Source organism: Microtus oregoni, unplaced genomic scaffold (assembly GCF_018167655.1).
Source record: "Microtus oregoni isolate MIOR12 unplaced genomic scaffold, Mior012 000028F_ref0000031, whole genome shotgun sequence".
In the NCBI taxonomy this organism is placed as follows: Eukaryota; Metazoa; Chordata; class Mammalia; order Rodentia; family Cricetidae; genus Microtus; species Microtus oregoni.
Window position 1 is genome coordinate 15,165,733 of NW_024543087.1, and position 25,667 is coordinate 15,191,399.

The following is a 25,667-nucleotide window of genomic DNA, read 5'->3' on the forward strand; positions in this document are numbered from 1 at the left end:
GAGGGGTTCCGGTGCTTTGGCCTTCACTTAGAGTCCTACTGATGACAATGTATAGCGGTCCTCCACCCCTCCCATCAAAGGCCCGACAACACAGTGGAGGTTCACACTGGTTTATTGAAAGCACTTGCTAGCCAAAAGCTCTTTAATTAAAGTGTGGACAAACACGCGTGTGGAACAGTGCTTGGGGACGAGGCTAGGCCCGGGGGAGTGGTCACTGGCAGGTGTTGTAGATCTGGACCTGCAGGTTGATGGCCTGAAGCACGCTGCGCATCCTGGCTTCCAGCCCATCCAGCTGGGCCGCCTTGCCCTCCAGTTTCCGTTCATTCTCTTCATAGGTGCCCTCCAGTTCTAGAAGAGTCAAGGCACAGTTTAGGTCTTTCTCCCACAATCCCACCTCTCTAGCTTCTGCCCACTCGGGTTCCTACCCTGTAGCCGCTGCAGCTTGTCCTGAGCAGCTTGCAACAGGTCCCGTGCCTCATCCCGCAATTGTTCTGCCCTGGCTTGTGCAGCCAGCACACCCTCGGCCTTCCTCTCAGCCAGCGCCCTCACGGTTTGGTACTGGTCATCTACTTGTTCCAGCAGTTGCTGCAGATGGAAAATGCAGGGTCGGTATGCTAGTACAGCAGAGTCCCAACTACACTACCCATACTCCCTCAGAACAGCTTTGCCACATCTCACCTTCTCAGCCTCCCTGGCGCGGCTCTGAGCACTGCCGGCTGTTTCTTCAGCTGTAGATGCTGCCAGGCTATTTCCTGCCCGTTTCAGTTTCAGGGCCTCCAGGAGAGCATCCAGTTGCTGAGCCCGCTCACTTGCAGAGTTCAGCGACTGCTCTGCACCTGCCATCTTCTCTTGGACCTGTCACAGAGGGGCCTGGGTTTAAACAGATCTTAAACAGATCCGCTTTTAGTCCCCAGCAAGGGAGAGGGAGAGGCAGGTTGATCTCTGTGAGCTCCAGGTCAGCCAGGGCTACATAGTGAGACCCTGCCTCAAACAAAACAAAACAGATACATAGTATATATGTCCATAACCTTGTCCCACTGATGTCCTAGGGAGACCACACCTGGTGCAGGGTCTGTTCTGTGTTCTGTGTGTCAGCCACTGCTCCCCGGATGGCACCCTGAGCAGCGCCCTGTGCCCTCTGAGCCTCCTCCAGTGCTGCCTGTACAGTCTCTGCCTTCCGTTTCTCACCCTCAGCCCGGCTCCTGAGGAAAAGGGGAGATCAGGGTCTACAGGTATCAGGACCAGGTTTCAGGAATGGGGGTCAGGGTTGGGGTCAGACCGTGCCCGCTGTGCATCTTGGAGTAGCTGCTCAGCCCGACGCACGTCGCCCATAGTATGTGCCAGGATTGTGTCCACATCTGCCAGGCTTCGGACACGTTCTGCAATCTCACTTGCTAGGTGCTGGATCTGCTCGGGCGAGGCTGGGATGGAGAGCTCCAGCACGCGCGTGGCTACCATTTCAATACTGTCAGGATCAGCTCCCTCCTCTATGGAGACACAGGCAAGGGCCAGCATGAGCCTGGGAACATCATCCTGCTATGTGGGTTCTCATACTGCACATGCCGTAGGAGTTTGCTAAAAGGCATATAAGGATGTAAACAAAGGACAGGGACAATGTAAAGGGCAGAGACTTAGGGACACTGACTAGATAAGGACTCAGGGGCCAGACACAGGGTCAAAAACACATGTCCATTGCAGACCCTGAGACTCAAGTACACACAGACACAAGGAAAACAACCACATGGCCTGGGCCACAAGGGAGGCTCACGGCTGAGGAAGTCCTTCACACTCTGGATAAGTTCTCGAAGCTCGTGGTTGGCCTGCTCCACTTGGCCCCTAGAAGCATTAGCCTTGTCCAGGGCTGCCTGTGCCCGCTGCTGTGCCTCCTCTGCCTGCCGACGAGTCTCAGACACTCGGCTGAGGATGCCACCACCTTCTACCAGTGCCCGCTGCAGCTCTGCCTGTGTGTGCCGAGCCCGGCCCAGTGCCAGATCGGCTGTGGCTGCTGCCCCACTGCAACCGAGGCCACCACAACGGGGCTGCCCATCCTCATCCCGACATCCGGCACCCCCGCAAGGGCTGGTAGTGCAGGGTGCATCTCCGGGTGCCCCACACACCTGCCAGGTACAAAACAAATCAAGGTTCCGTGGGAAGACTACCTGTACCAACCTATCCCACCCTTTTCCTGTACCTTACCAGTTCATTTATGCCAGTCAGGCTCAGGGTCTGGGTGCGTGCAGAGAGCTGCCCCAGTGCCTGCTGGTTGGCTAAGTGTTTGCGCCTGAAGTTTTCTTTTTGGGCGCCCATGAGCACTTCTGTCCGACGCCGGGTATCTGCTGAATTGCTCACTGGGCTGGGTACTGCAAAGGTGGAGGTGTTGGCACGGCGTTCTGCTTCTTTAGACTGGCTGTGGGCATTTCGGATGCTGTCATAGGCTCCTACGTGGGATCAGAGGGGTCAGTCAGCTGAACCACGGCCCTGGCCCACCTGCCTAGTTAACCGACAACTAACCTAAGAAATTTGAATGTTTGAGGATATCCAGATGCTGGTCAAGCTGCCGCAGTGTGAGGTTAAGCGCAAGCCCATCTCTCTCCAGACCACTGAGTGCATGGTTGGCATTGAAGTTCTCATCCTGAACATCTGTTAGCTCTGCTTCTACCTGAGTCAGGCGCTCGGTGGTCTTCCCAATTTCATGGCTATATCAATAGGGGGCAGGTTCAAAGAGGCTTCGCTCCTGATCTTCTGGACCTTTGCTCCACCCCACCACATGTATTTAGTTAGTTAGTTATTATTATTTAGTTAGTTTTTTTTTGAAGCAGGATTTCCTCTGTGTGTAGCCCTCGCTGTCCTAGAACTCACTTTGTAGACCAGGCTGGCCTCAAATTTACATAGATCCGCCTCCCTCTGCCTCCAGAATGCTGGGATTAAAGGAGTCCACCACTACCACCCGGCCCCACCATATTTATTTAGCTCCATCCATACCGCAGTCCCTCCGTGGCCTCTACAAGCTTTGCAGTAGAGGCAGCTGAGGCATTTCGGGCACCCACGATGGCCTGGACCATGCCCAGCTTCCCTTGTATATTCAAAAAGCTGCTCTCAAAGGCACCCAGCACACCCGTCTGCTGCAACTCCTGTGCCCACTGCTCCAGCCGTCGTGTACGAGCAGCCAAGTCCTGTACAACCCGATCCCAATCTCCAAAACATGCATGGCATGGATGACAAGCAGGAAAAACACCCGAGAAGCCACGAGCACACTGGTCACAGCGCACGCCAGACACGCCTGGGCGGCAGCTACAGTGGCCTGTGGAGCGGTGACACTGAGGTTTGTCTATTCCTCGGGGATCACAATCACAAGCTGCAGAAAAAGACAAACCACAGTATTAGGGCCCTTGTGATGCACACCGAGGCAGTCTTTATCCACTCTGTCTCTCCAGATTTCTCACCACGGCACTGCAGGCCAGGGTCTCCCCAGTGGAGCTCTTGACACTCAGAGCAAGTCCTCCCACCAAAGCCGGCATGACAGTGGCACTGCCCTGTGAACTAGGGTACAAACACAGCAAGGCTCAGAGTCTCTACCAAAAGTCGTGCCTGGGAGGCAGTTAACTGACTTCCCATACCCAGATATCTCCAGGATTCCATACCTCATTGCAGGTGGGGCCTCTGGCCCTGGTTGGGTGGCAAGCACAAGGCTGGCAGCCACGGCCACTGGTGAAGTTCCAAAAGTTGGGGGCACAATGATCACAACTAAGGCCTTGGACATGGGGGAGGCATGGGCACTGCCCACTGCTTGGGTCACAGTGGCACTGGTCAGTAGATGGGCACTGCTGGGGATTTGTGCCCAGAGAATTGCAGGTACAGCCTGGGCAAGCCAAGACAGACACAGCAATGAAGGGAAGCTATCTCCAGTAGAACCTGCCCCAACCATCCCTCCCCATATCCATACTCACGGTGACAGCTCTGTCGGGCTGCTTGCCCATGGAAGCCAGGCTTGCAATGGCCACAGTGGGGCCCCTCTGTGTGGTGTAAACAACGCAAGCACTGTCCTGTGTGGGGATCACAGGCTTCAGGGTCCATGGGGTCAATGTTTCCACTGCACTCACACAGTTGGCACCTGCCACCTGGCTTTGATGGGTCTCCAAAGTGCCCGGGGGCACAAGCTTCGCACCGAAGTCCTGTCAACAGTCAAGAGGAAACTATGAGTGTTGAGCTGAGCTACCTCACCCTGATCCCATACCTGTGCGCCCTACCCACTCACCGGTGTAACCAGATCGGCAGTGGCACACAATTTGCTGGGAGTATCCATCCCGGTGGCAAGAAGTGGCAAAGTGCCGCTGGCTCCCAGGGCCCTCAGGGCAGGGACAAGGTCGGCACTGGCCTCCATAGGGCAGCCGTGGGTCCCCATGAAAGCCAGCAATGCATCTGCAGGGAAATGAAGGTTAGCCACAGGCAGCCTGCCCAGCCACCAACCACTCACACCTGCACTAGGCTCACCTTTCACAGTGCTCGCCCCCGGTGTAATCACGACAGCCCAGGCAAGCGCCTGTACGGGTATCACATTCATCTGCACGCCCATTGCAGGCACACGGTCGGCAATTAGGGAATCCCCACTGGCCACGTTGACAGTGGTCACAGTGAAGACCAAAGGCACCAGTTCGGCAGGGACATTGTCCACTAGTCCCATCACATAGGGCACTGAGTGACCCATCAGGGCTGCACTGGCAGGCTGGGGATAAGGTAGAGACAGTCAGGGTGGGAAAGGTGAGGAATGATAGAAAAATCAAGGAACCCCCAACCTAAAAGTATAGGATTCAAGGTGGAGTCGATGAAGGAAGAAGCAAAGAAGGGGAAGAGGGAGTCTTGACACTGAAAAGGAAAGAGAAGAGGAGAGACAAGGAGATAGACAAATACCTTGACAACCTGCCGGGCCAAAGCCATAATAGCCAGTGGCACAGACGTCACAGCGGCGTCCAACCACTCCAGGTTTGCACAGGCACTGGCCACCATGAGGGTTGCACTCAGAACTCAGGGAGCCTTGAGGGTCACACTGACATGCTGTGAGAAGAGGAAGAGCAGATTAGGCTAAGTTCCCACCTCTGCCTACCAATTCGTGTCAAGATTACACTTACGTAAGGCACCATTGTAGATCAAAGAGGACAGACTGATGAGGAGGGGGGCACAGGCCTCAGACAGAGGGGTCTTGCTGGGCATCAGACCTTCCTCATGGCAACGGTAGCGTTCAAAGGTGGTACGGCGCTCTAGGGCAGCAGCGTCACCCCCACTAAACATCTCTAGTACCAAGACATGAGGCTGCAGCACCAGCTGAAGAGACGCAAGAATGCAGCTCACATAGGATTGCATCAGTACTGTCAGAGAGCTTGACTTAGCGCTGCCATTAACCTTCTCTCTCTCTCTCTCTCTCTCTCTCTCTCTCTCTCCCCTTGGTTTTTCAAGACAGGGTTTCTCTGGGTAGCTCTGGAGCCTGTCCCAGGCTGGCTTTGAACTCACAGACATCCACCTGCTTCCACCTCCTGAGTGCTGAGATTAAAGGTGTGCGCCACCCCCCCTTGATCCCCCCTTCCTGCTGGACTGCCTATCACAAGACCCTCCTAATCATCACCACCATCACAGTATCCATCCCAGAAGCCCCGCCTTCTTGGCTGATAGGTTACCGAGTCAATGAGTAGTCCAGACCCAGAGTAGGAGCTTTCAGGATGGGCATGTCCCCCGGTTCGCAGCAGCTTCAGATTCAGCTTGTAGGAGATACCAGGCTCAAGGCAGACCGGTCTGGGAAACACTAAAACCCTGGGGATGGGGAGGACAGAGACAACACTGGATGCCACTCAGGGTCCCTGCAACCATCATCCTGGGTCTTTTATTTATTTAATTTTGTTGTTGTTGTTGTTGTTGTTTTTGATTTGTTTTTTCGAGACAGGGTTTCTCTCTGTAACAGCTCTGGGTATCCTGGAACTCACTCTGTAGACCAGGTGGGCCTCGAACTCACAGAGATCTTATCCTGGGTCTTAGATACTGCAATATCTATCAAACCTACTGACTAAGGCAGAGGCTACAGCTGAACCAGACTAGGACAACCTGCTGAGGCCCTGACAGGGAATCTGGACAGAAGAATCCCATAAATGTGACTTTCTGGAATCATACATCCATACAGACCAATATCACTGAAAATACAGAACCTGGCATCCACCTGTCTCCTGACATGGCAATTTGTCAGTTTTTTGTTTGTTTGTTTGCTTGCTTGATTTTTGTTTTTGTTTTTTTGTTTTTGTTTTTTTTTTTTTTTTTGCTTTTTTTCTTTTTGGTGGGGCGGGTTTTGAGACAAGGTCTTGCTGTGTATCTCTGGCTGTCCTGGAATTCACTCTGTAGACCAGGTTGGCCTCGAACTCACAGAGATCCAACTGCCTCCCTAAATGCTGTGATTAAAGGAGTGCCACCACTGCCCAGCTCAGGTTTTTTTGTTTTTATTTGTGTGTGTGTGTGTGTGTGTATGGATATGTGTGTACACTACATGTATTCAAGTGCCCACATAGACCAAAAGAGAGTGTTCTTGACTCCCTTGCAACTAAAGTTAAAGACAGTTGCAATCCACCCAATGTGAATTCTGGGACCCAAACCTGGGTTCTCTGAAAGAGCAGCAAGTGTTCTTTTGTTTGTTTTTGAGACAGGGTTTCTCTATGTCACAGTCCTAGCTGTCCTGGAACTAGCTCTGTAGACCAGGCTGGTCTCGATCTCACAGAGATCTGCCTGTCTCTGCCTCCCAAGTGCTGGGATTAAAGGTGTGCGCCACCACCTCCCAGCTGCAGCAAGTGTTCTCTTAAGAAGGGAATTATCCCTTCTCCAGCCCTGGCTTTTTGGATTTTGGTTTCTTTCTTTGCTATTTGTTTGTTTTATTTTGTTTTGTTTTAAGACCCAATTAAAATATTAGTGATTGGGGGGCTGGAGAGATGGCTCAGTGGTTAAGAGCATTGCCTGCTCTTCCAAAGGTCCTGAGTTCAATTCCCAGCAACCACATGGTGGCTCACAACCATCTGTAATGAGATCTGGTGCCCTCTTCTAGCTGCCCTGCAGACATACACACAGACAGAATATTGTATACATAATAAATAAATAAATATTTAAAAAAAATATTAGTGATTGTTTTTTCATTCGGTAGCCCCAGGGATTGAACCTACAGCTCTGTGACTGCTAAATTAAGACGTGGCGTCCCTGAGCTGGGTAGTGGTGGTGCACACTTTAATCCCAGTACTCAGGAGGCAGAGGCAGGCAGATCTCTGTGAGTTCTAGGCCGGCCTGGCTTACAAAGCAAGTTCCAGGACAGCCAGAGCCATTACACAGGGAAACCCTGTCTCAAAAAACAATAAACAAATACATTTAAAAATTAATTAATTAAATTTTAGAAGGCATCACCAAACTACATCTTAGACCTTTGTTTCTTCTCCCTTGACACAGTAATCCTATTCCCTAAGTGACTCACGTATACACCTACACATGCATTCTTTCATTCCACTCCCAAATCCATCCAAATCTTCACCGAGCTGCTATTTCATTTTTGCTTTCCCACCCAATAAGTCCATAGAGACCCTTGCAGTCACTGCCAGGTAAGCCTTCTACTCCAGCAACTCCGGCCCACTTTGTATCAAGGTCACTAATGACCTCCATGTAGCTAAACACAGAGGTTATCTGGTTCAAGCATTCGGCAGCCTGTGAGTTCATTCTTTTCTCAGCCTCTGTGGCGCTCTCTGCAACTCTAGTTTTTCCTTCTGTCTACTCAGTTCTCCTTTTTGGAAGCAAGGTCTTTTTTTTTTTTTTTTTTTTTTTGGATTTTTCGAGACAGGGTTTCTCTGTGGTTTTGGAGCCTGTCCTGGAACTAGCTCTTGTAGACCAGGCTGGTCTCGAACTCACAGAGATCCGCCTGCCTCTGCCTCCCGAGTGCTGGGATTAAAGGCGTGCGCCACCACCGCCCGGCTCTGGAAGCAAGGTCTTATGTGTTCCAGGTAGACACTGAATTTGCTGTGTAGCCAAGAATACCTTGAACTTTTTGATCCTCCTGCCTCTGTCTCCCAAGTGCTAGGATTATAGGCATGAGGTACCACAACCAGCTCACAGGAACCAAATTTTTACTCCAATATTACGCCTCCCAGTAATCCCAGACACAGAAATCTAGCCACTCACTTAAGCCAAACACTCTCAGAACTGTTCCGTCTCAGCCAGACATGGTGGCATGCCACCTTTAACCTAGCACTTGAGAAGCTAAGGTAAGAACACCACAAGTCTCAGGCCAGCCTGGGACAAGCTATAAAAAGATCCCACTGCCGGGCAGTGGTGGCGCACGCCTTTAATCCCAGCACTCGGGAGGCAGAGGCAGGCGGATTTCTGTGAGTTCGAGGCCAGCCTGGTCTACAAGAGCTAGTGCCAGGACAGGCTCCAAAGCTACAGAGAAACCCTGTCTCGAAAAACTAAAAAAAAAAAAAAAAAAAAAAAAAAAGATCCCAGATCTGAGCCTAGAAGTGTTGGGGCATGCCTTTAATCCCAGCACCTGAGAGGCAGAGGCAGGAGGATCTCTGTGAGTTTGAGGCCAGCCTGGTCTATAGAGTGACTTCCAGGACAAGGCTACACAGAGAAACCTGTCTTGAAAAAACCAGCCAAACAAACAAACAAAGAGAAAGAGAGATCCTGCATCTGGGGTGGGGACACACATTCTGCTATATTTCTACCTCATGCCCCTTCATCCCCATCCAAATATCCAGACCCCAAGTCAGACTCATTTTTCTACTTCCTCTTCCTTTCTAAGTCTAAAAGCCTTTTTTGCTCATTATCTTTACTATACTTCCATCCAATTCATCTCACCCAGGGTCTCCAACAGCCCTTCCAGCTTTTACACTGGCCCCTTTCTTTCTATTCTCCACTTAGCAATGAGAGGAATCTGCCAAACACAAGTTTGTCAAAATGTCTACAATGGATACAGCCAAGTTCATTATGCTATTCTCTTTGCCTCTGTGTATGTATGAATATTTACATGATAACTAAAGAAAAAACATGCTGGAGAGATGGCTCAGCAGTTAAGAGCACTCACTGGCTGCTTTTCCGGAGAACCCATGTTCAGTTTCCAGCACCCACACGATAGTTCACACCTGTCCAGTTCCAGAGCTTCTAACACCCTCACACAGACATACATGCAGGCAAAACACCAATGAACATAAAATAAATACATAAAAAATATAAGCCAGGTATTGCAGCATACTCCTATAACCTCAGCATTTGGGAGATGGAGAAGGCAGAAGTTCAAGGTCATTCTCAGCCACGTAGTGAGTTCAAGGCTAGCCTGGAATGTATGCGGTTCTGTCTCAAAAAGGAAAAAGGAAGGAGTTGGGTGTGATGGTACATGACTTTAGTCCAGCAATTAGAATAAAGAGGCAGGCAGATCTCTGTGAGATCTTTGTAGATGAGGCCCACCTGATCTACAAAGCAAGTTCCAGGACAGCCAGGGCTGTTACACAGAGAAACCATGCCTTGAAAAAAATACAATACAAAACAAGAAAAAAAGAAGAAGAAAAAAAGGAGGAGGAGGGAGGCCCAGGGTGGCCAACAGAGCAATGAAAAGTTACAGGAAAGGAATCTTAACCAGTTACATAGTTACATCCCTACTCTGATGCCACTGCCTTGCAACCATAACCATCAGGGTCCTCCTGGAGTGACACTGGGGGACTTCCCATCACCTAATGCTTTGACTCTGAACCTTGCACCCTATGGAAAACAGGCCCTGTTTCATCTCTGACTTTACTGTGAACAGAGCCATGGACCTGGCATGCAGTACCTAAGAAGACATCCATGAAAGAAAGACCAGATGACCAAGCAACGTGGTCTTTCCGGCGATCTGCATGGAATGAGGGCTGGCTTTACAAGCCTTACCTGGAGTTTGGTTGAAGCATCCCCTGAATTCGGTCATCCTCAGGCAGCACGTGCCCACAGGGACTGTGGGCAGACACAGGCCCTGGGCGATGCACGGTCAGTTCCAGCTCTGCCCATTGCTCAGGAACCTGGGGGAAGAGGACAGTAGAGAGGGTTCTTGCACATCCAGAATGTCATCACGGGTCAGCTGTCACAGGGTCTAACCTGGGGCTCCAAGCGCAGTAGCAGGTCATAGTCCATGGCCCTTGGCAAAGAGGTCACCAGGAACTCCACTTCCTGACCTTCCCGCAGCCGCACAAAGCCTGGGCCAGTCCAGGATGGAGACTCTCGGTTGGTCACTGGCCGCTCTACCACCTCAAGCACCTGAGAGTCAACAGGGTCAAAGCAGGGATGAGGACTCAGGTGACTGCTACCTCTGCTGCCACAGTCGGTCCCTAACACCGTTTCTCCTGCCAAGACCTCCCCTAAGGCTAGACGGTACCCGAGTCCCTCCAAGGCACCACCCACAGCCCCTCCTCTCTAGCCATCCCACCACATCTCACCTGCCCTCGGGCATCCTCAGCCTCCCAAGTTAAATGGTCTAGAAAAGGTCGGAAGTAGCCGGGCTGTACTTGTTCACAGCGCCGTCCAATCATGTGCTGGCGGCAGCGGCACTGACCTGTGGCCTCATCACACCTGAGGAGTGCTGTGGTCACTGAGGGGCTACCCCCTTTGCCTTCCCCGCCACCACGCCACCTCCGAGTCCCTGTTACAGCACTCACTGAGGATCCAAGGCACCGCCCACGTCGCAGTCACAGGGGCGGCAACCAAGCAGGTCATGGCTCAGACCCCAGTGGCCAGGCTAGGAAAGAGGGATTGCTGGAGACCAGAAACCGACCTCTCTGCCACCCATCAGCGAGCCTCTGCCGCTGATTGATGAACACAACGTCCTTGGCCTCCCAGACCAGAGGCCTCTCATTCAGGACGAGACCCTAAGTTCTCAGTACCACCCACTGGACTTTGCCCCCAGTCATATGCTCTGAGAACAAGTCCAGGACCTAGGAACCCCAAATCCCTCAGTTGTACCAGGCAGCGGTCACAGCCATGTCCAGTCACCAGACGCTTGCAGAAACAGGTTCCACTGTTGGAGTCACAAGGGGTGCCCCCAGGCACTGTACCCCGTGAATTACACTGACAACCTGCAGTGGAAGAGGCCCATTAGCACTGTAGGAAGTAGAGCAGTGCTCAGGGGTTAAAGGTCAGCATAGAAGTTAGGACAAGAAGCACATACGCTGGCATCCCAGAGGGTCACTGGCACTAAGTCCAAAGAAGCCATCACGGCATTGCTGGCAGCGAGTGCCAACCACATGTTCTTTGCAGCGACACTGGCCGGAGACCAGTCCCAGCACAGGGTCATCATGGGAATCACAACGGCCACCGTCTTGAGAACCCATAGGGTCACAGTCACAAGCTGTAAGCAAAGAGGAGTGTAAAGTCATCCTAGCCCATGGCCCAGAATGAATCTTTTTTTTTTTAAATTTATTTATTATGTATACAGTATTCTCCGTATTCTGTCTGCATGTGTTCCTACAGTCCAGAAGAGGGCACCAGATCTCACTACAGATGGCTGTGAGCCACCATGTGGTTGCTGGGAATTGAACTCAGGACCTTTGGAAGAGCAGGCAGTGCTCTTAACCGCTGAGCCATCTCTCCAGCCCCCCAAAATGAATCTTAAGCCTTCCCCTATTCCTGTTCTGTTTCCACCCCAAGCCCTTACCACACAAATTCTGGCTTCCTAGTTCCTGACCCAGGCTCAGTTTTCTCTCCCTCATACCCAATCCCAGCCTTACGACGGCACACGGCTGGATCCCGCATGTCCTTGGCTGGATCACGGTAGAAGAAGGGCCGGCAGAGCTCACAATGGCGCCCAGCTGTGTTGTGCTGACACCCATCACACACGCCTCCACTCACATTTCCAGACGCCAGGTACACGGCCATGTCAAAGTGGCAGTTCTGAGTGTGTCCATTGCACTCACACTCTGGGGAGAAGGCAAAGGCCAGCTGAGAAACCAGGTCCTCAAGGTAAGGGACACACACAGGGAGGGAGGAATGGCATCACTTTTTGTCAGCACCATGGGCCGGAATTTACAGGTGGCAGTTTAAGAACTTCAAGGCTTCAAAAATCCCATAGTACTGATAGCCAAGGCAGATTACAGAGGAGGGCTGAGGGTCCTCAGGGTCAGCAAAGCCTGCGCACCCTTTAGACACAGCCTAGTTATTTAGGGCTTGTCCAGCCAGCATTTGGTTTGAACCAGGCACAACCAGGCTACAGAGCCCAGTGTCTCACTCACTCCGACAGGCATGAGTATGGCCGTCCTCAGCAGGATGCCAGGGAAGGTCTTGATAGAAGTCCTGACACTGCTCACAGTTGAGACCGCGGGTATTGTGTTTGCAGATACAGGCCCCGTGCACCTGTGAAGACATACAGGCAGGTGGCCAGCACTATCTAGCCATGCCCATCCCTCCCCGACCCTACTCCAGCCACCTGAAGGCTCGTACCATGCCCTCGGCGTGGGCTGGTGCCCCTGGCGCAGGGGCACACTGTGAGGCATGTCCATAGCAGAAGCAGTTCCCACGGACAACAAGCTCATAGAGGGCATAATAGTACTTCTCCCGGATCTCCCGCCGTGGGTCAAGCAAGTTGTCTCCCAGTGTGTGAAGCCGAGTCAAGTTCACGCGAAGGTTGGTGATCTTTAACAGGTCTAAGAAGGGAAAGAGGGTTTCGTCTATCTAGGTGGGCCAAGCTCTAGCTGCCTCATACCCACCCAGGGGCTGCAGCTGCCAAGGTCACCTTGGGAGACCTCTTTTCCATTGCCACCAGAGCTAAACTGGGCTTGGCATCTGCCCTAGGAAGCACCCAAAATAGTTGCTGAGGCCCCAAATAGTCCTCATCCGGACACTGGGACTGTGCCAGCCTCAGTCCAGGACTCACTCTGAATCCGTGAGCTGTAGGGGTCTGGAATGGGGATAGCAGGGTCCAGCACACGGTAGATGACCTGGCATGGCAGGAAGCCCACAGAGATATCGGACCTTGCTTCAGGAGCATCACGAGCCCCACAGGTCCCTCCCTATCCTCTGCTCAGATCCCAGCCCTTACCTCGCCTTCAGTGGATGGCTCAATTTCTGAGTAGCGAGACTCACAAACCACATCATCCCAGTGCCGAGGTGGGGCCAGTTGAACTCCTGGGAAGTCAGACCCACAGTCGTAGGAAAAGTATCGGTAAACATGCCAGGTGCGGCCAAAGTCTGCAGAGCGCTCCACCAGCATGGCAGCAGGCCGAAATGTCTGGTTGGGGAAGGGGGATACATCCGATTAGCAGGAACCAGGACCTCAGCCCAAACTAGGCTGCTGAGATCCCTGCTTAGTCGTGATCAGGGCCAAGCAGCTCACAGACAAGAGTGGGTGACTATGAAAAGCTGAAAACCAGGCAATGAGCAGACCAGGGCTGATAGCTGCCTCTAACGGGTAGAGGCCCAGAGAGATCATATCTGGCCTAGTCTAAGAAGGCGGGACAGGAGAGCATGTGCACAGGGCTGGAGTGTGTTCTGCCATGAAAGCTATACAGGAAACGACCTGTTCCACGAGTAGTCAAAACACAACCCACAATCTCAGGGAAGCTGGGCTGAGGAGCTAGGGCTCTGTCCAGGGGCCCTGGGGAGGAAATCAGGACAATGGGGCAGGTTCACTGACAGGCAGGCACCTTGAAAGTCATAATGAGGTGGGTGAAATGGAATTCCGCTTCCAGGTCCAGCTGGATGCTGACTCTCGGAACACCTGCAGCAGGAATCAGGGGTCAAGGTTTTGAGGTTATTGGTGTGCAAGCCCTGATCACTCGAATGACCCACTCCAGGGCTCACCATTCTCTGACTGCCACCAGGCCGTCCGGCGTTGCGGTGCAAAGCTGGTGACGACATTCTGAATTCGATGGCTATTGGGGTTGTCTCGAGCAGAGAAGGGGCGTCGGGAATCACACAGGAAACACTTCTTCTCATCCTGGATTGGGGGGAGGTCAGTAGAGTACCTTACTTAGCCAGTGCCAACCCCACCCTGACCCAGTCTCTCATCCGGTCCCCAGCAGCACCTGCAGGTGACTGACAATACAGTAGGGCTGAGGGCTTTGCAAGCCGCACGTGGATGAGGCAGTCAGTCTGTCAGCACGGCCCACTAGCAGGTCACCAGTGGCTGGATAGCAGCTTCCTCGAGAGCAGCCAGGTACATCCAAGGAAGGGACCTGGGCCAATGTGGCAGGCAGCACTGGGGGCAGTGGGTTAACCAGTTCAGTAGTGATTCCCTTGGGCCCCTGGGACAGCCAGCCACCCCCGGACCCCTCACCAGGCCCCCTCACCACTTAGAAGTAGGCCCAAGCGAAGTTCCCAAAGCAGAGGCTGTCCCTGCCGGCCCCTCCCTGATTCTCCTGAGGCCCACTCCATCCTGAAGAGAAGTAAAATCGTGATAAGGGAAGGTAAAGAGTCCGAAGACGAAGTCCACCACCTCCCTTGGGGTTGGTGCTGACCCTGACCGTGTAGGTACTGGGCTGGTCTGCCTCCAGGCCCTCAGTCGGTCCCAGGGTCTGTCCAGCAGTCACTCCTCCACACTCTGAGAGAGTCTGACGACTTTGAGTAAAGTTGGAAAGCAGGGAAGGAAGGAAAACATGGAGTGGATCTTAGCCAGGATTATAATTTAGGATAGAGCCCCCAACCCGGGCCATATCCTTGCCCTCCTCAAACAACCCTCATTCCAAGAACCAGACACTGGCCACTTCACCCAGAATTTTTCAAAGACGAGGTTTATTTAGAAGAGTGGCAGAGGTGCTCTTAGCATTTAGCAGCCTAGTTAGAAGCGCTAATAAGAAAAGGGGCAGCCAGGCGGTGGTGGCGCACGCCTTTAATCTCAGCACTCGGGAGGCAGAGGCAGGGGATCTCTGTGAGTTCGAGGCCAGCCTGGTCTACAAGAGCTAGTTCCAGGACAGGAACCAAAAGCTACGGAGAAACCCTGTCTCGAAAAATCCAAAAAAAAAAAAAAAAGGGTGTTCTCCAAAGAGAAATTGAAGTAGGCTACTCAAAAACAGAGAACAGTCTCGTCCGAGTATCTCCAAGATATCCCTAAAGTCCAGATTTGTATAGAAACTTAGAAACCAGGGCAAGATGAGAAGTGATACTTGAGGTGTCAGGGAAGGGGCTTATGGAGCTGGGGGAATAGAAAAGGTTTGTGGTCTTTGAGAGCTGGAAGGTAGATCTAAGGAGCTGATGGCCTTTGTTCTTGGTGTCACTCTGGAAACCACTGTCAAATCATCCTTGGACTCCCAGGGTTACAGCAGGGAGGCAAACTAGATGCAAACTGCAAATCTATTGGACCCCTGGGAAGGTTTAGGATGACCCAAAGGACAAAACAGGACTAAACTCTGGGAGATATTGGTAGAGCACTTAGTCCTGACGCACAACTCTGAGGAGCTCAACCGTCCATAGTCACTATAGCAAACGAACTGCGAGAAGCAGTGCCTGCTTCCCGACTAAAATGGTCTGTAGCTACTCAGCTACCCACATGTGGGATCTGGGTGATAGATCCTCCCTGGACCCTAGCAGCAGCGTGTGGATCCGAATCTTGTGGTTATATATCCATTCCGGACTTTCCAGTCCTCTGGCAGCCCGGGAGCAAAGAGTTGGAATGCGCGCACCCACTAGGGGCGCGCCCCACCCAGACCCCTGGGACTTCAGGCGGGAAGAGGGTGGGTCCAGGGTCCGTGAGGCTTGCTTTGAGTGCCGCAGCTACCAGCAGCTATGAACGGAGATCAAGCAAAGATTACTGGAAGCTGCAGGCGCCTGTGGGGAAAGCTAAGAGTTCTTCAGAGGAAACTTTCGGCTTCACAAAGGAGAATGGGGGCGGGACAGTCAATCGGTTGGATTTTCCCTGTCGCTTGAGTAAAGTCTGCAAGTCACCTGTAGAGGGTCCTGTGGGTAATCTAGGGAAGCTCTGGCATGCTAGAGGTCATGAATCAGAATTTTAGATCAGATTGTTCCCGGTGCTTTGGAAACTCATTCCTCATGCTGGATTGCCTTACTCAGCCTGAATGCAGGAGGAGGTGCTTAGTCGTAGGGCCGCTTGGTTTGCCTTGCTTTCCCGAAGCCCGTGGGAGGCCTGGCCCTTGCTGAGCCATTATGGAGGAGGGTCGGGGAGGGAAAGGAGAGGAGGGAGGGGAGCTTGTGGTCCAGTTATAAAATTAATTAATTAATTAAAAGAAGATCATGTTGTAGGAAAAAAAAAACAGATAAAGGTTGGGGGTGGGGTTAAGACATTAGAGGGGCTGGGCAGTGGTGGCACACGCCTTTAATCCCAGCACTGGGGAGGCAGAGGCAGGCGTATCTCTGTGAGTTCGAGACCAGCCTGGTCTACAAGAGCTAGTTCCAGGACAGGCTCCAAAACCACAGAGAAACCCTGTCTCGAAAAACCAATAAATAAATAAATAAAAGAAAGAAAAAAAATAAAACCTTTTTTAAAAAAAAAGAAAAATAATAATAAAAAAAAGACATTAGAGGGTGTCAAAGCTCTAGTGGCAAGGTTAGAGGGCCAGTGAAGGACATCACAGAGAAGACAGAGGGCACTCAGTGAGCTCTCTGGTCTCAACACCAAGATGAGATTTCCTGGTCACTATTAGTGTAACTCCCAGTTCAGCTGGCTTCAGAGTCCTTTTTACCCCCTTTGAGACAGGGTTTCTCTGTGTAACAGCCCTATCTGTCCTAGAACTTGCTCTTGTAGACCAAGCTGGCCTTGAATTCACAGAGATCCACCTGCCTCTGCCTCCCGAGAGCTAGAATTAAAGGTACACCCCCACACCTGGCTATTCAGGTTCTTGCTCACAGGTGGGTGCTGGGAGCTGGGAACAGAACCCAAGGCCTCTGGGGGAGCCATTGGTGCAGGTTTTTCTCCAACTGCGCCAGGTTCCTTTTCAGCTGACATCCATTGATGGCAATCAGCTACAGGCAGGATGTAGGAAATATGCTCTTAAAGCACTGTTGCTTTGGAACCTACAGACTGCTGCCTTCTTGCCAGGACCTGGTCATTCTGTGGCAGGCAATACACCAACTCTGGAGATCAGGTCATCTGAGTCAGAGAGGTAACTTCTGACCCTGGCCCAAGTCTCCATCACAACTGTGATCCCAGCCTTAACTCTGACTTGAATCAACACTTGACCCCGTTCTGAACTTTTCTGCAGCTCACATCTGCATAGAAGTTTGAATCTGATGAGATAGAAGGCCTGGCCCATGCATCTTTATTCTAGTCTCTGCCGTCCCTTCCGATTTAACCCTCCCAAGAGCCTGTCCCACTGAAACCCAGCCACATCTCTCACCACAGTTTCTGGCCCTTAGCTTCTGCCTGTACCAGTTCTTCTGCAACGTGGCTGTCAGGCTGCGTTTGCCCTTCTAAAGCTCTACCAAACTTGTTTGGCCATCTGGAACTTCTAGAGCAATGTTGAGCATCATATCCTGCCAGACTCTAATAACCTGGGTAAATAAATCACTGCTCAAGGTTGCTGGGAGGCAGGAAATTTAGAACGGGGCCCCTGTGTGTAGCCCATATAGCTCAGCCCCAGCCTGAACCCTACTTCCTACTGATCTAGAAAGGTCCTTGAGACACAAATACCCCATTTCACCTAGCCTAGGTTTCTTTCTTTCTTTCTTTCTTTTTCTTTTCTTTTTTTTTTTTTTTTGATTTTTTTTTGGTCTTTCGAGACAGGGTTTCTCAGTGGCTATGGAGTAGTCCTGGAACTCGTTCGCTCTGTAGACCAGGCTGGCCTCGAGCTCACAGAGATCCGCCTGCCTCTGTCTCCCGAGTACTGGGATTAAAGGTGTGCGTCACCACCGCCTGGCCTAGCCTAGGTTTCTAAATATGCCCATGGTTCATGTTGCCTGCTCTGCCACCTGAGCCTGCTGCTAACCAGGGTGGAAAAAAGTCATGAGATCGTCAGCTCCATTGGACACACACTCCAGGACAGTGTGTATACTAGTGTATGCACTAGTAGATGCATTCTCTTGTCACCTGGAGCACACGACTTGAGGACTAAATCACAATAAGGTAGCAATTGGGTTCAGTATTTATCTAAGACCTATAATTAGTACATGGTGGAGGATCTCAGGAGAGAATGGAGATCACAGTAGAAAGACAGTGTTTCTCTGTGTAGCTCTACCTATCCTGGAACTCACTGTAGACCAAACTGGCCTTGAACTCAGAGATCCACCTGCCTCTGCCACTGAGTTCTGGGATTAAGGTAGTGCTCCACCACCGCCTGGAAAGCGGGATTTTTTTTAAAGGTGTGTGTGTGTGTGTGTGTGTGTGTGTGTCTGTGTACGTGAAGGTATGTAATGTGTTGTTCAGGTGACATAGCGTTGGATCCTGTGGAACTGGATTTACAGGCAGTTTTTTAAAAATATTTATTTATTTATTATGTATACAATATTCTGTGTGTATGCCTGCAGGCCAGAAGAGGGCACCAGACCTCATTACAGATGGTTGTGAGCCACCGTGAGGTTGCTGGGAGTTGAACTCAGAACCTTTGGAAGAACAGGCAATGCTCTTAACCTCTGAGCCATCTCTCCAGCCCCTACAGGCAGTTTTGAGCTGCCCAATGTGGGTGCTGGGAACTGAACTCAGCAAGGGCATGAGCCTTCTCTCCAGCCCCGCAGTAGCCTTTAACTAGATAAAGGGCACTGAGGGGAGAAGTCTGTGCCCCATCATAAGGAAAGGGCCAAGCCTCCACCACAATGCCAGCTCCACACCATCGCCATCTTCGAGAATGGTGTAGGGGGTCACAGACCTCCACAAGAACTGTGATTGATAACCTAGAGTACCTTATCCTAACTTTCACAGGCTCTTCACCTGCCTCTAACAATTCCTCGGGGTAATGTTTACAAGAACCAATTGTTAGAGCCAGGCCAGGTGCCAAGGCCTTGTAATACCAGAACTCAGGGGGCAAAGAGGAGCACCATGACTCAAGGCTAGCCTAGACTACATACTAAGACTAATCAAAGGGGCTGGAGAGATGGCTCAGTGGTTAAGAGCACTGGCTGCTCTTCCAGAGGTCCTGAGTTCAATTCCCAGCAACCACATGGTGGCTCACAGCCATCTATAATGAGATCTGGCGCCCCCTTCTGGCTCGTGGGCACACACGGAAGGAATGCTATACACATAATAAATATTAAAAATAATAATAATAAAAATAAATAAATAAAAAAGACTAATCAAAGTAAGTCTAAAAGAAGTAAGTAAGGCTAAGGGAAACAAAACCATCAGGAACCCTGCAGGAACCTCATGAATGCACTGCTAAAATAGTATGCATGCTCAAAGCAGCCATGGCAGGTTACACCATGAAAACTGCTGTAGGTTCCAAATCAGTCCCCTGAAATCTGACAATTTCTTTTTGTTTTTCATTTTTGAGACAGAAAAGCTACTGTTTCTGGGGCTAACCTTGAACTCACCCCCCTGCTTCTTGACTAACAGACATGTGGCACCATATCTGAATAAAATATTCCTGATACTGCTCCAAATTTATGCATGCCATGTCCAGGTTACAGGACTCCTGTGGGAGGCAATCAGAGTCGCCTGTGCAGTAGACAGGGTTCAAGGGTAAGGAGGGATCTGATTTTTATTGTTCGAGGAAACACCATGTCTCTGTCTTCCACTCTCTATCTCACCAAGGAGACAAACCAGGCTTTCAGCGTCATCCTGCTCATTCACTGACCATGTACTTCCCAGAAACACTTGCTTCCTGGGGATCTCCCTACACCATGCTCTCCATCCTAACCCTCCACCAACCCCATCAAACTCACTGCTTGCCCTGACCCTCTCATAACAGTCTGTCCACACAATAATGCATAGCTAGACATATGACTGGGCACAAGCATCCTTAGACAAAGACTGACAACTGCTTGTCACCACACACACTAGTACTAGTGACCACACAGCCACTAATACCAGGTATATGTCACATACCATCATAGGCATGTGCTCCCTCAAAACTGGCTAATGTCACATGTTCTGTATGACAGAGGCTCACATACCACGTTGACACATTGATTGCAAAGTGTCTTGGGCATGCAGCTGCCAAATTTGCAGCCCTGGGTCCCTCAAAGTTTCAGAAGACAGAAGAAAAATAACTAATGCCTATGGGTGTGAGTGTGGCAGGGGACTGCTTGCTGATTTGGCTGCAGAAACAGGTTTTGGTTTCAGATTGACACCAGGCAGAGACAGTGCCCAGGGTCACGGCTACAACATCAAGAGAAGAAAGACCACAGTATCTGTGGAGGGAGAGCGCATCCAGCCGTCTGAGGTCCTGATCCCCTCCATGCGTGTGTTCACATGGCCGGCCTCCAGAGCACAGGTACGGCCATGCAGCCAGGTCTGCAAGGGACAGAGCGAGGGCCGTGGCTAGAGTGCAAATGATGCTGGCAGCATTCGCTAGATGGAATCACAGCCTGCAAGGTCTTGAGAATCAATATTGCTATTGCCTTGGCAGGGCCAGCATGGACTCATCCTGGGGTCTTCTCATAATTAACGGTACCCGAGGTAGCAAGAGGAGTAGCGGCCTGGATAGGATCAACATGTATGTGTGCTGTCCTAGGTATGGTATCTTGTATCTTTAGGACTTTTTTTTTTTTTTTTTTTTTTTCGAAACAGGGTTTCTCTGTGGCTTTGGAACCTGTCCTGGAACTAGCTCTTGTAGACCAGGCTGGTCTCGAACTCACAGAGATATGCCTGCCTCTGCCTCCCGAGTGCTGGGATTAAAGGCGTGCGCCACCATCGCCCGGCATTTAGGACCTTTATTCTACATACACAGTCAGAAAGTTCAAGTCTGTCTGGGAGGGGAGAACACACAGTAGTTCCATTACATTAGTCTCCATAGTAGCCACACAAACATCTAAAGAAAGGCAGGAGCATACTAAATTGTCTGGAAGTGCTCACCTTTCACAGTACTGACCCATAGTGCTCCGCCCCCCTGCTACTCCCCTCCTGGCCCATGAATGGCAGACACTTGCAAGTAGGAAGCACACTACAGGAGGCTCCACTAGCTAGGGAAGCAACCGTCACAGTGCAACCAGCCAAGCCTTGCCTGCATAGGCACTGCCCCCTCACAGAGTTATAAATAGCCCAAGTGGGTAGCACCTTAAGTATGACAGTGTTTGAGAGTCTCCTGCTGAAAGACTACACTTCCCAGAGTTCCCTACAGACTACAGAAGTCATTCCCATGAGAGGCCACATCCTATCTTCCTTTATAGGCATTTTGTCCATTTGCACATGTGGGTGACAAAATGCTCCCTCGCCATGAATTAAAAACATGGTCCCACTGAAGGTCAGACCAAGCCTGTCTTTCCACTTTCTATTTTTAATCCCATTGGCCGCGAATAAGACCACTATCACAAGTTTTGAGCCAAAATTGAAGCATTTGTTAAATGTGTTAAATACTGGCTAGGACGATGGACACGGGCCAAACCCATATTGGGATTCCTAGAAAATGGCTGTGAATGATGTTAGTAGGCAAAACCAATTGAGTGGAGGCAAGCATACATCCTGACATACTTCCTGCCCGTGTGGTACCTCCCATATGTGATATGTTGATCATGGCTGGGGCAACCAACCATGTTTACAGAAGTGAAAACACTTATCTTTCTTGTTTTTTTTCTTTTTTCTTTTCTTCTTTTTTTTTTTTTTTTTTGAGACAGGGTTTCTCTGTGGCTTTGGAGCCTGTCCTGGAACTAGATCTTGTAGACCAGGCTGGCCTCGAACTCACAGAAATCTGCCTGCTTTGCCTGCTTCTGCCTCCCCAGTGCACCACCACTGCCTGGTATGCCTTGTTATCTTACATGAACAGCCCCCGGCATTCCAGTTTGAAACAATCTAAGAGTGTCGTAAGTGGCACTATTCCTAAGGGATATGTTAACAAAAGTCTACTCACTCCAGGCAGGGAATCAAGGACAGAACAATGTACAGATACCAGCAAAGCCCAACTTGGTGAAGCAATGAGTTTTATTGGGGTTACTTACAGGATCAGAAATGACCTGAAGACAACTGTATCACCAAGGCCTATCCCAGCATGGGTGACAGACCATGAAAGCTGGAAGCCTGGAGAATAATGCAGTCTGCAGCTTTTCAACAGTTGATCAGCCTGAGCCTCTTCCAGGCAGCTTGTTTCTGCCACTTCTAGGCGATCTGACAGATCTGTTTCTTCCAGACAGCTTAGTCAGTCTTAGTCTAGCTGGTCAGCTTAACTAGTCTAGGAAGGTCTCAAAGCAGTCCTTACTACCACTATCTGCTTAGACTGAAGGGGCCTAGTTAGTCATACCAGCTTCAAGGACTTCCTGAATTCCTGAGCTTAACAAGCTTCCCTGCAGACTGGGCTGTTTCACTTCCCCTTAGAATATCTTGTATCTCTTTTATTGTTGTTTTTCTGAGACAGGATTTATGGGTGTAACAGCCTGCTGTCCTGGAACTCACCCTGTAGACCAGGCTGGTCTCAGAAATCCACTTGTCTCTGCTGGGATTAAAGGCAAGTGCCACCATCGCAGAGCAGAATATCTTGTATTTTAAGAAGCCTCCCTGAAGGATGGAATGTTTCACTTCCCCTTAGAACATCCTGTGTCTTCAGGAACCTCCCTGAGAAAGGAATGTTTTGCCTCCCTTAGATTTAGTTTAGAACATCCAAAGTTTTAAGGAACTTCCCTCCAAAGTGGATGCTTTTATCTCAGTGAAAATTGCTCCACAGTACAGTGACACCCTGGGAAGACCGACAAGGCAAGGAAATCATTCAGATAAAGGAGATGGTAGGCCCTCAACCTCAGACCTGCTGGCCCTGAAAACTAACCACTGCAGATGCTAGTTCAAAAAGCATACGTTCCAGGCATGGTGGTTGTAGGTGTTGATCAATGATTTGGGGACAGTGGAGGCATTGCTCGCTCAAGACACACTTAGTGTTCAGTGAACCATATGGGCTGCCCCCAAGTTCGAGTCTCAGCCACAGTGTTGGGGTCTTTCTTGTTCCCACGAAGCCTGCAAGGGAACTCCTGCAAATGTGTGGCTGCGGCCTGTGCGACCCAGCTCAGGTGCTACCTTTATCAGCCACAGGAGCGTAATTTAGCAGGCGGGTAGAGAGCGCCGGGTGGGATCAGTAGGCCCACCTTCACTCGCCAACGCCTGCCACCCCTCCTCACAGCTCATTCAGGCCCTATTTCTGTTTCCTAGTGTCTTCTGAATCTTTACCTCCTCTCTCTCAAAAGGCATTCCAGACAATGCCAACTCTCGCTCAGAGCCATTTACGCAGAGTCCATAGGCTTTCCTTCCAAACAATCCACTTTCCTGCTCAAATCTTTTCCATGGTTCAGATCTCCTGGGGGTAAGTCCTTCTCCTGGTCTTGTAAACTGCCAGCCCCTGCCTAGTCTCACTCTTCGTCCTTTCCAATTCTATCCTTCCTACATTCTCCACTGGTAGGTCAATCCTCTTGGTACAGGTCTAGGCCTGTGATCTCCTGCATGACTGACAGCTGCACTGCATAAATCCTGTGTCCCCCAAAGCACCAAGAACCTCCCAGAATCCAGAAAGACAGTGGTCTGCACAGACTGCTGATCTCCCTTTATTCTCCAAACCATCAGTGTCTTGTTCCTGGTTCAAAGCAGAAAGGGCTGGGTAGAATAACCGCCCCACTTGATATGTGGAAAGGGAGGTGACAGTATCATGAATACTTTGTCACAAGGATCCCTTCCCTACCCCCACCCCTTTAGGATTTTTCTTTTCTGAGACAAGAGTTTTGTGTAGTCCAGGCTGGTCTCAAACTTGAGATTCTCTTGCTTCAGCCTCCTGAGTTCTGGGATTACACACATGCACCAAAACTTGGAATGCCTCCTTTCTTCCTCCTCCTTTCTGGCTTGGTCTTGAGCATGCTTTCTCCTGTGTGTGTATGTGTGACATACATTCTTGCCTATGCAGGTGCATATGAAAGCCAAGGGTTGATGATAGGATGTTTTCCTCAATGGCGTCTCCATCTTATTTTTTTAAAGATTTATATATTTTTATTTTGCCTGCATGTATGGCTGTATAACATGCCCATGCAGTGTCCTTGGAGGCCAGAAGAGGGCAGAATTTGCTCAAACTGGAGTCACAAGGTGGTTGTGAGGTACTCTGTAGATGCTGGGAATGTAACCCTGGTCCTTTGCAACAGCAACAACTGCTCTTAGCAACTCTCTAGTTCCCAATCTTATGTGTTTTTAAGAAACAGTATTTAGTTTATAAATAACTGGCTGGTGGTACATGCCTTTAATCCCAGCACTCAGGAAACCAAAGCAGGTGATCTCTAGTTCAAGACTAGCCTGGTCTACATAGCCAGTGCCAGATCCCTCAAAGATACATAGTGAGAGACCTGGTCTCTAACAGATTTTTTTCAACAGTTTCTTTACATAGCCCTGCTGTCCTGGACCTGGTTAAACAGACCAGGTTGGCCTTTCACTCAGAGACCCATCAGTCCCTGCCTCCCGAGTGCTGGGATTAAAGGCGTGCGCCACCACCGCCCGGCTTCAATTTGTATTTTTTAAGTGTGTGTGTGAACGTAGGTACCCACGGAGGGCAGAAGTGAAAATCGGATCCCCTGGAGCTAGAGTTGCAGGTGGCTGTGAGACACCTAAGGAGTACTGAGAACTACTCAGGTTCTCTGTGTGAGAACAGTACATGCTCTTAACTACAGAGCCACCTCTCTAGCCTCCATCTTGGTTTTTTGTTTTTTTTTGTTTTTTTGTTTTTCGAGACAGGGTTTCTCTGTGGCTTTGGAGCCTGTCCTGGAACTAGCTCTGTAGACCAGGCTGGTCTTGAACTCACAGAGATCCACCTGCCTCTGCCTCCCGAGTGCTGGGATTAAAGGCGTGCGCCACCATTGCCCGGCCCATCTTGTTTTTCAAGCTATGGTCTTTCATTGAACCCGGATTTTCTAATTTAGATTGGCTGGATCTGCCCGACTCGGTGCTGGTGTCCAGGTACACACCTGGCTTTGACTTGAGTTCTAGGGATCCGAACTTACGTCCTCATGCTTGCACAGAAAGCACTTCACCAACTAAGCCATCTCCCAGTCCTGGCTTGACCCATTATTAATATTGTTCTTACTGCTGTTGTAAAGACAATAAGTTTTATAACTCATTTTCTATGTGTATAAGGATGTTACCTGCATACATGTCTGCACTACATGTCTGCCTAACTGAACCTGAGTCTTATGGAAGAGCAACCAGTGCTCTTAAACTCCAGCCTATCTTTCCAGCCTAGCCAGTTAAGTTTTTATTTAAGGGATTTCACACGATTCCTTTGCTTTATCGACATCACTAAAGTTCAAGATTCTCAAGATAGCCTTTTCCCAAAGAGTTGATGTTTTATCCAGTTGTGCCTTTAAAAACAAAACAAAACAAAGATTTGTCTATGTGTTTCTTTCTTTCTGCCTTTTTCTGCCTGCCTCTGACTACAGAAGCAAGAGGGTGTGGGATCCCCTGGAGTGTTTTGTGAGCTGCCTTTTTTTTTTTTTTTGTGGACACCAAATTCAGGTCCTCTGGAAAGCAATTAAGTCCTCTTAACCACTAAGCCATCTCTCCAGTGCCCTGGCTTGATCTGGTGGCACACACCTGTATTCCCAGCCGGTAGATGTCTGAGTTCGAAGCCAGCATGATCTACAAAGAGAGTTTCAGC

At 50.4% G+C, this 25,667-nt stretch overlaps 1 protein-coding gene across 2 annotated transcripts; it reads right to left on the reverse strand.

The window, feature by feature from the left end:
• Positions 1 to 100: 100 nt before the first annotated feature.
• On the reverse strand, positions 101 to 14,589 carry Lamb2 (laminin subunit beta 2). Of its 2 annotated transcripts, none has more exons than XM_041677436.1 (33): positions 14,484 to 14,589; positions 14,310 to 14,395; positions 14,046 to 14,218; positions 13,822 to 13,957; positions 13,665 to 13,738; positions 13,061 to 13,249; positions 12,896 to 12,959; positions 12,463 to 12,665; positions 12,255 to 12,375; positions 11,754 to 11,942; positions 11,195 to 11,374; positions 10,990 to 11,102; positions 10,686 to 10,765; positions 10,467 to 10,599; positions 10,129 to 10,287; positions 9,925 to 10,052; positions 5,670 to 5,802; positions 5,127 to 5,319; positions 4,909 to 5,052; positions 4,492 to 4,723; positions 4,256 to 4,419; positions 3,948 to 4,172; positions 3,642 to 3,859; positions 3,444 to 3,540; positions 2,983 to 3,355; positions 2,512 to 2,696; positions 2,197 to 2,438; positions 1,769 to 2,117; positions 1,280 to 1,487; positions 1,061 to 1,202; positions 679 to 855; positions 426 to 585; positions 101 to 348 (listed from the first exon to the last, which is right to left on the reverse strand). In XM_041677436.1, exons 2-33 carry the CDS (start codon positions 14,392 to 14,394, stop codon positions 212 to 214), a joined length of 5,406 nt encoding a protein of 1,801 aa, XP_041533370.1. In that variant the 5' UTR covers position 14,395; positions 14,484 to 14,589; the 3' UTR covers positions 101 to 211. The 2 variants fall into 2 exon arrangements, with proteins under 2 accessions (XP_041533370.1, XP_041533371.1); XM_041677437.1 differs by having other exon boundaries at positions 14,478 to 14,538.
• Positions 14,590 to 25,667: the final 11,078 nt, after the last annotated feature.

What these genes read in the sequence shown, in the direction of transcription:
- Lamb2 (XM_041677436.1), bottom strand. Translation starts at nt 14,394, where the DNA reads ATGGAGTGGGCCTCAGGAGAATCAGGGAGGGGCCGGCAGGGACAGCCT. An exon ending in CTGGTGGCAGTCAGAGAATG is followed by an intron (nt 13,739 to 13,821) that starts GTGAGCCCTGGA and finishes TTCCTGCTGCAG; the next exon opens with GTGTTCCGAGAGTCAGCATC. An exon ending in CTGCCGATCTGGTTACACCG is followed by an intron (nt 4,173 to 4,255) that starts GTGAGTGGGTAG and finishes GACTGTTGACAG; the next exon opens with GACTTCGGTGCGAAGCTTGT.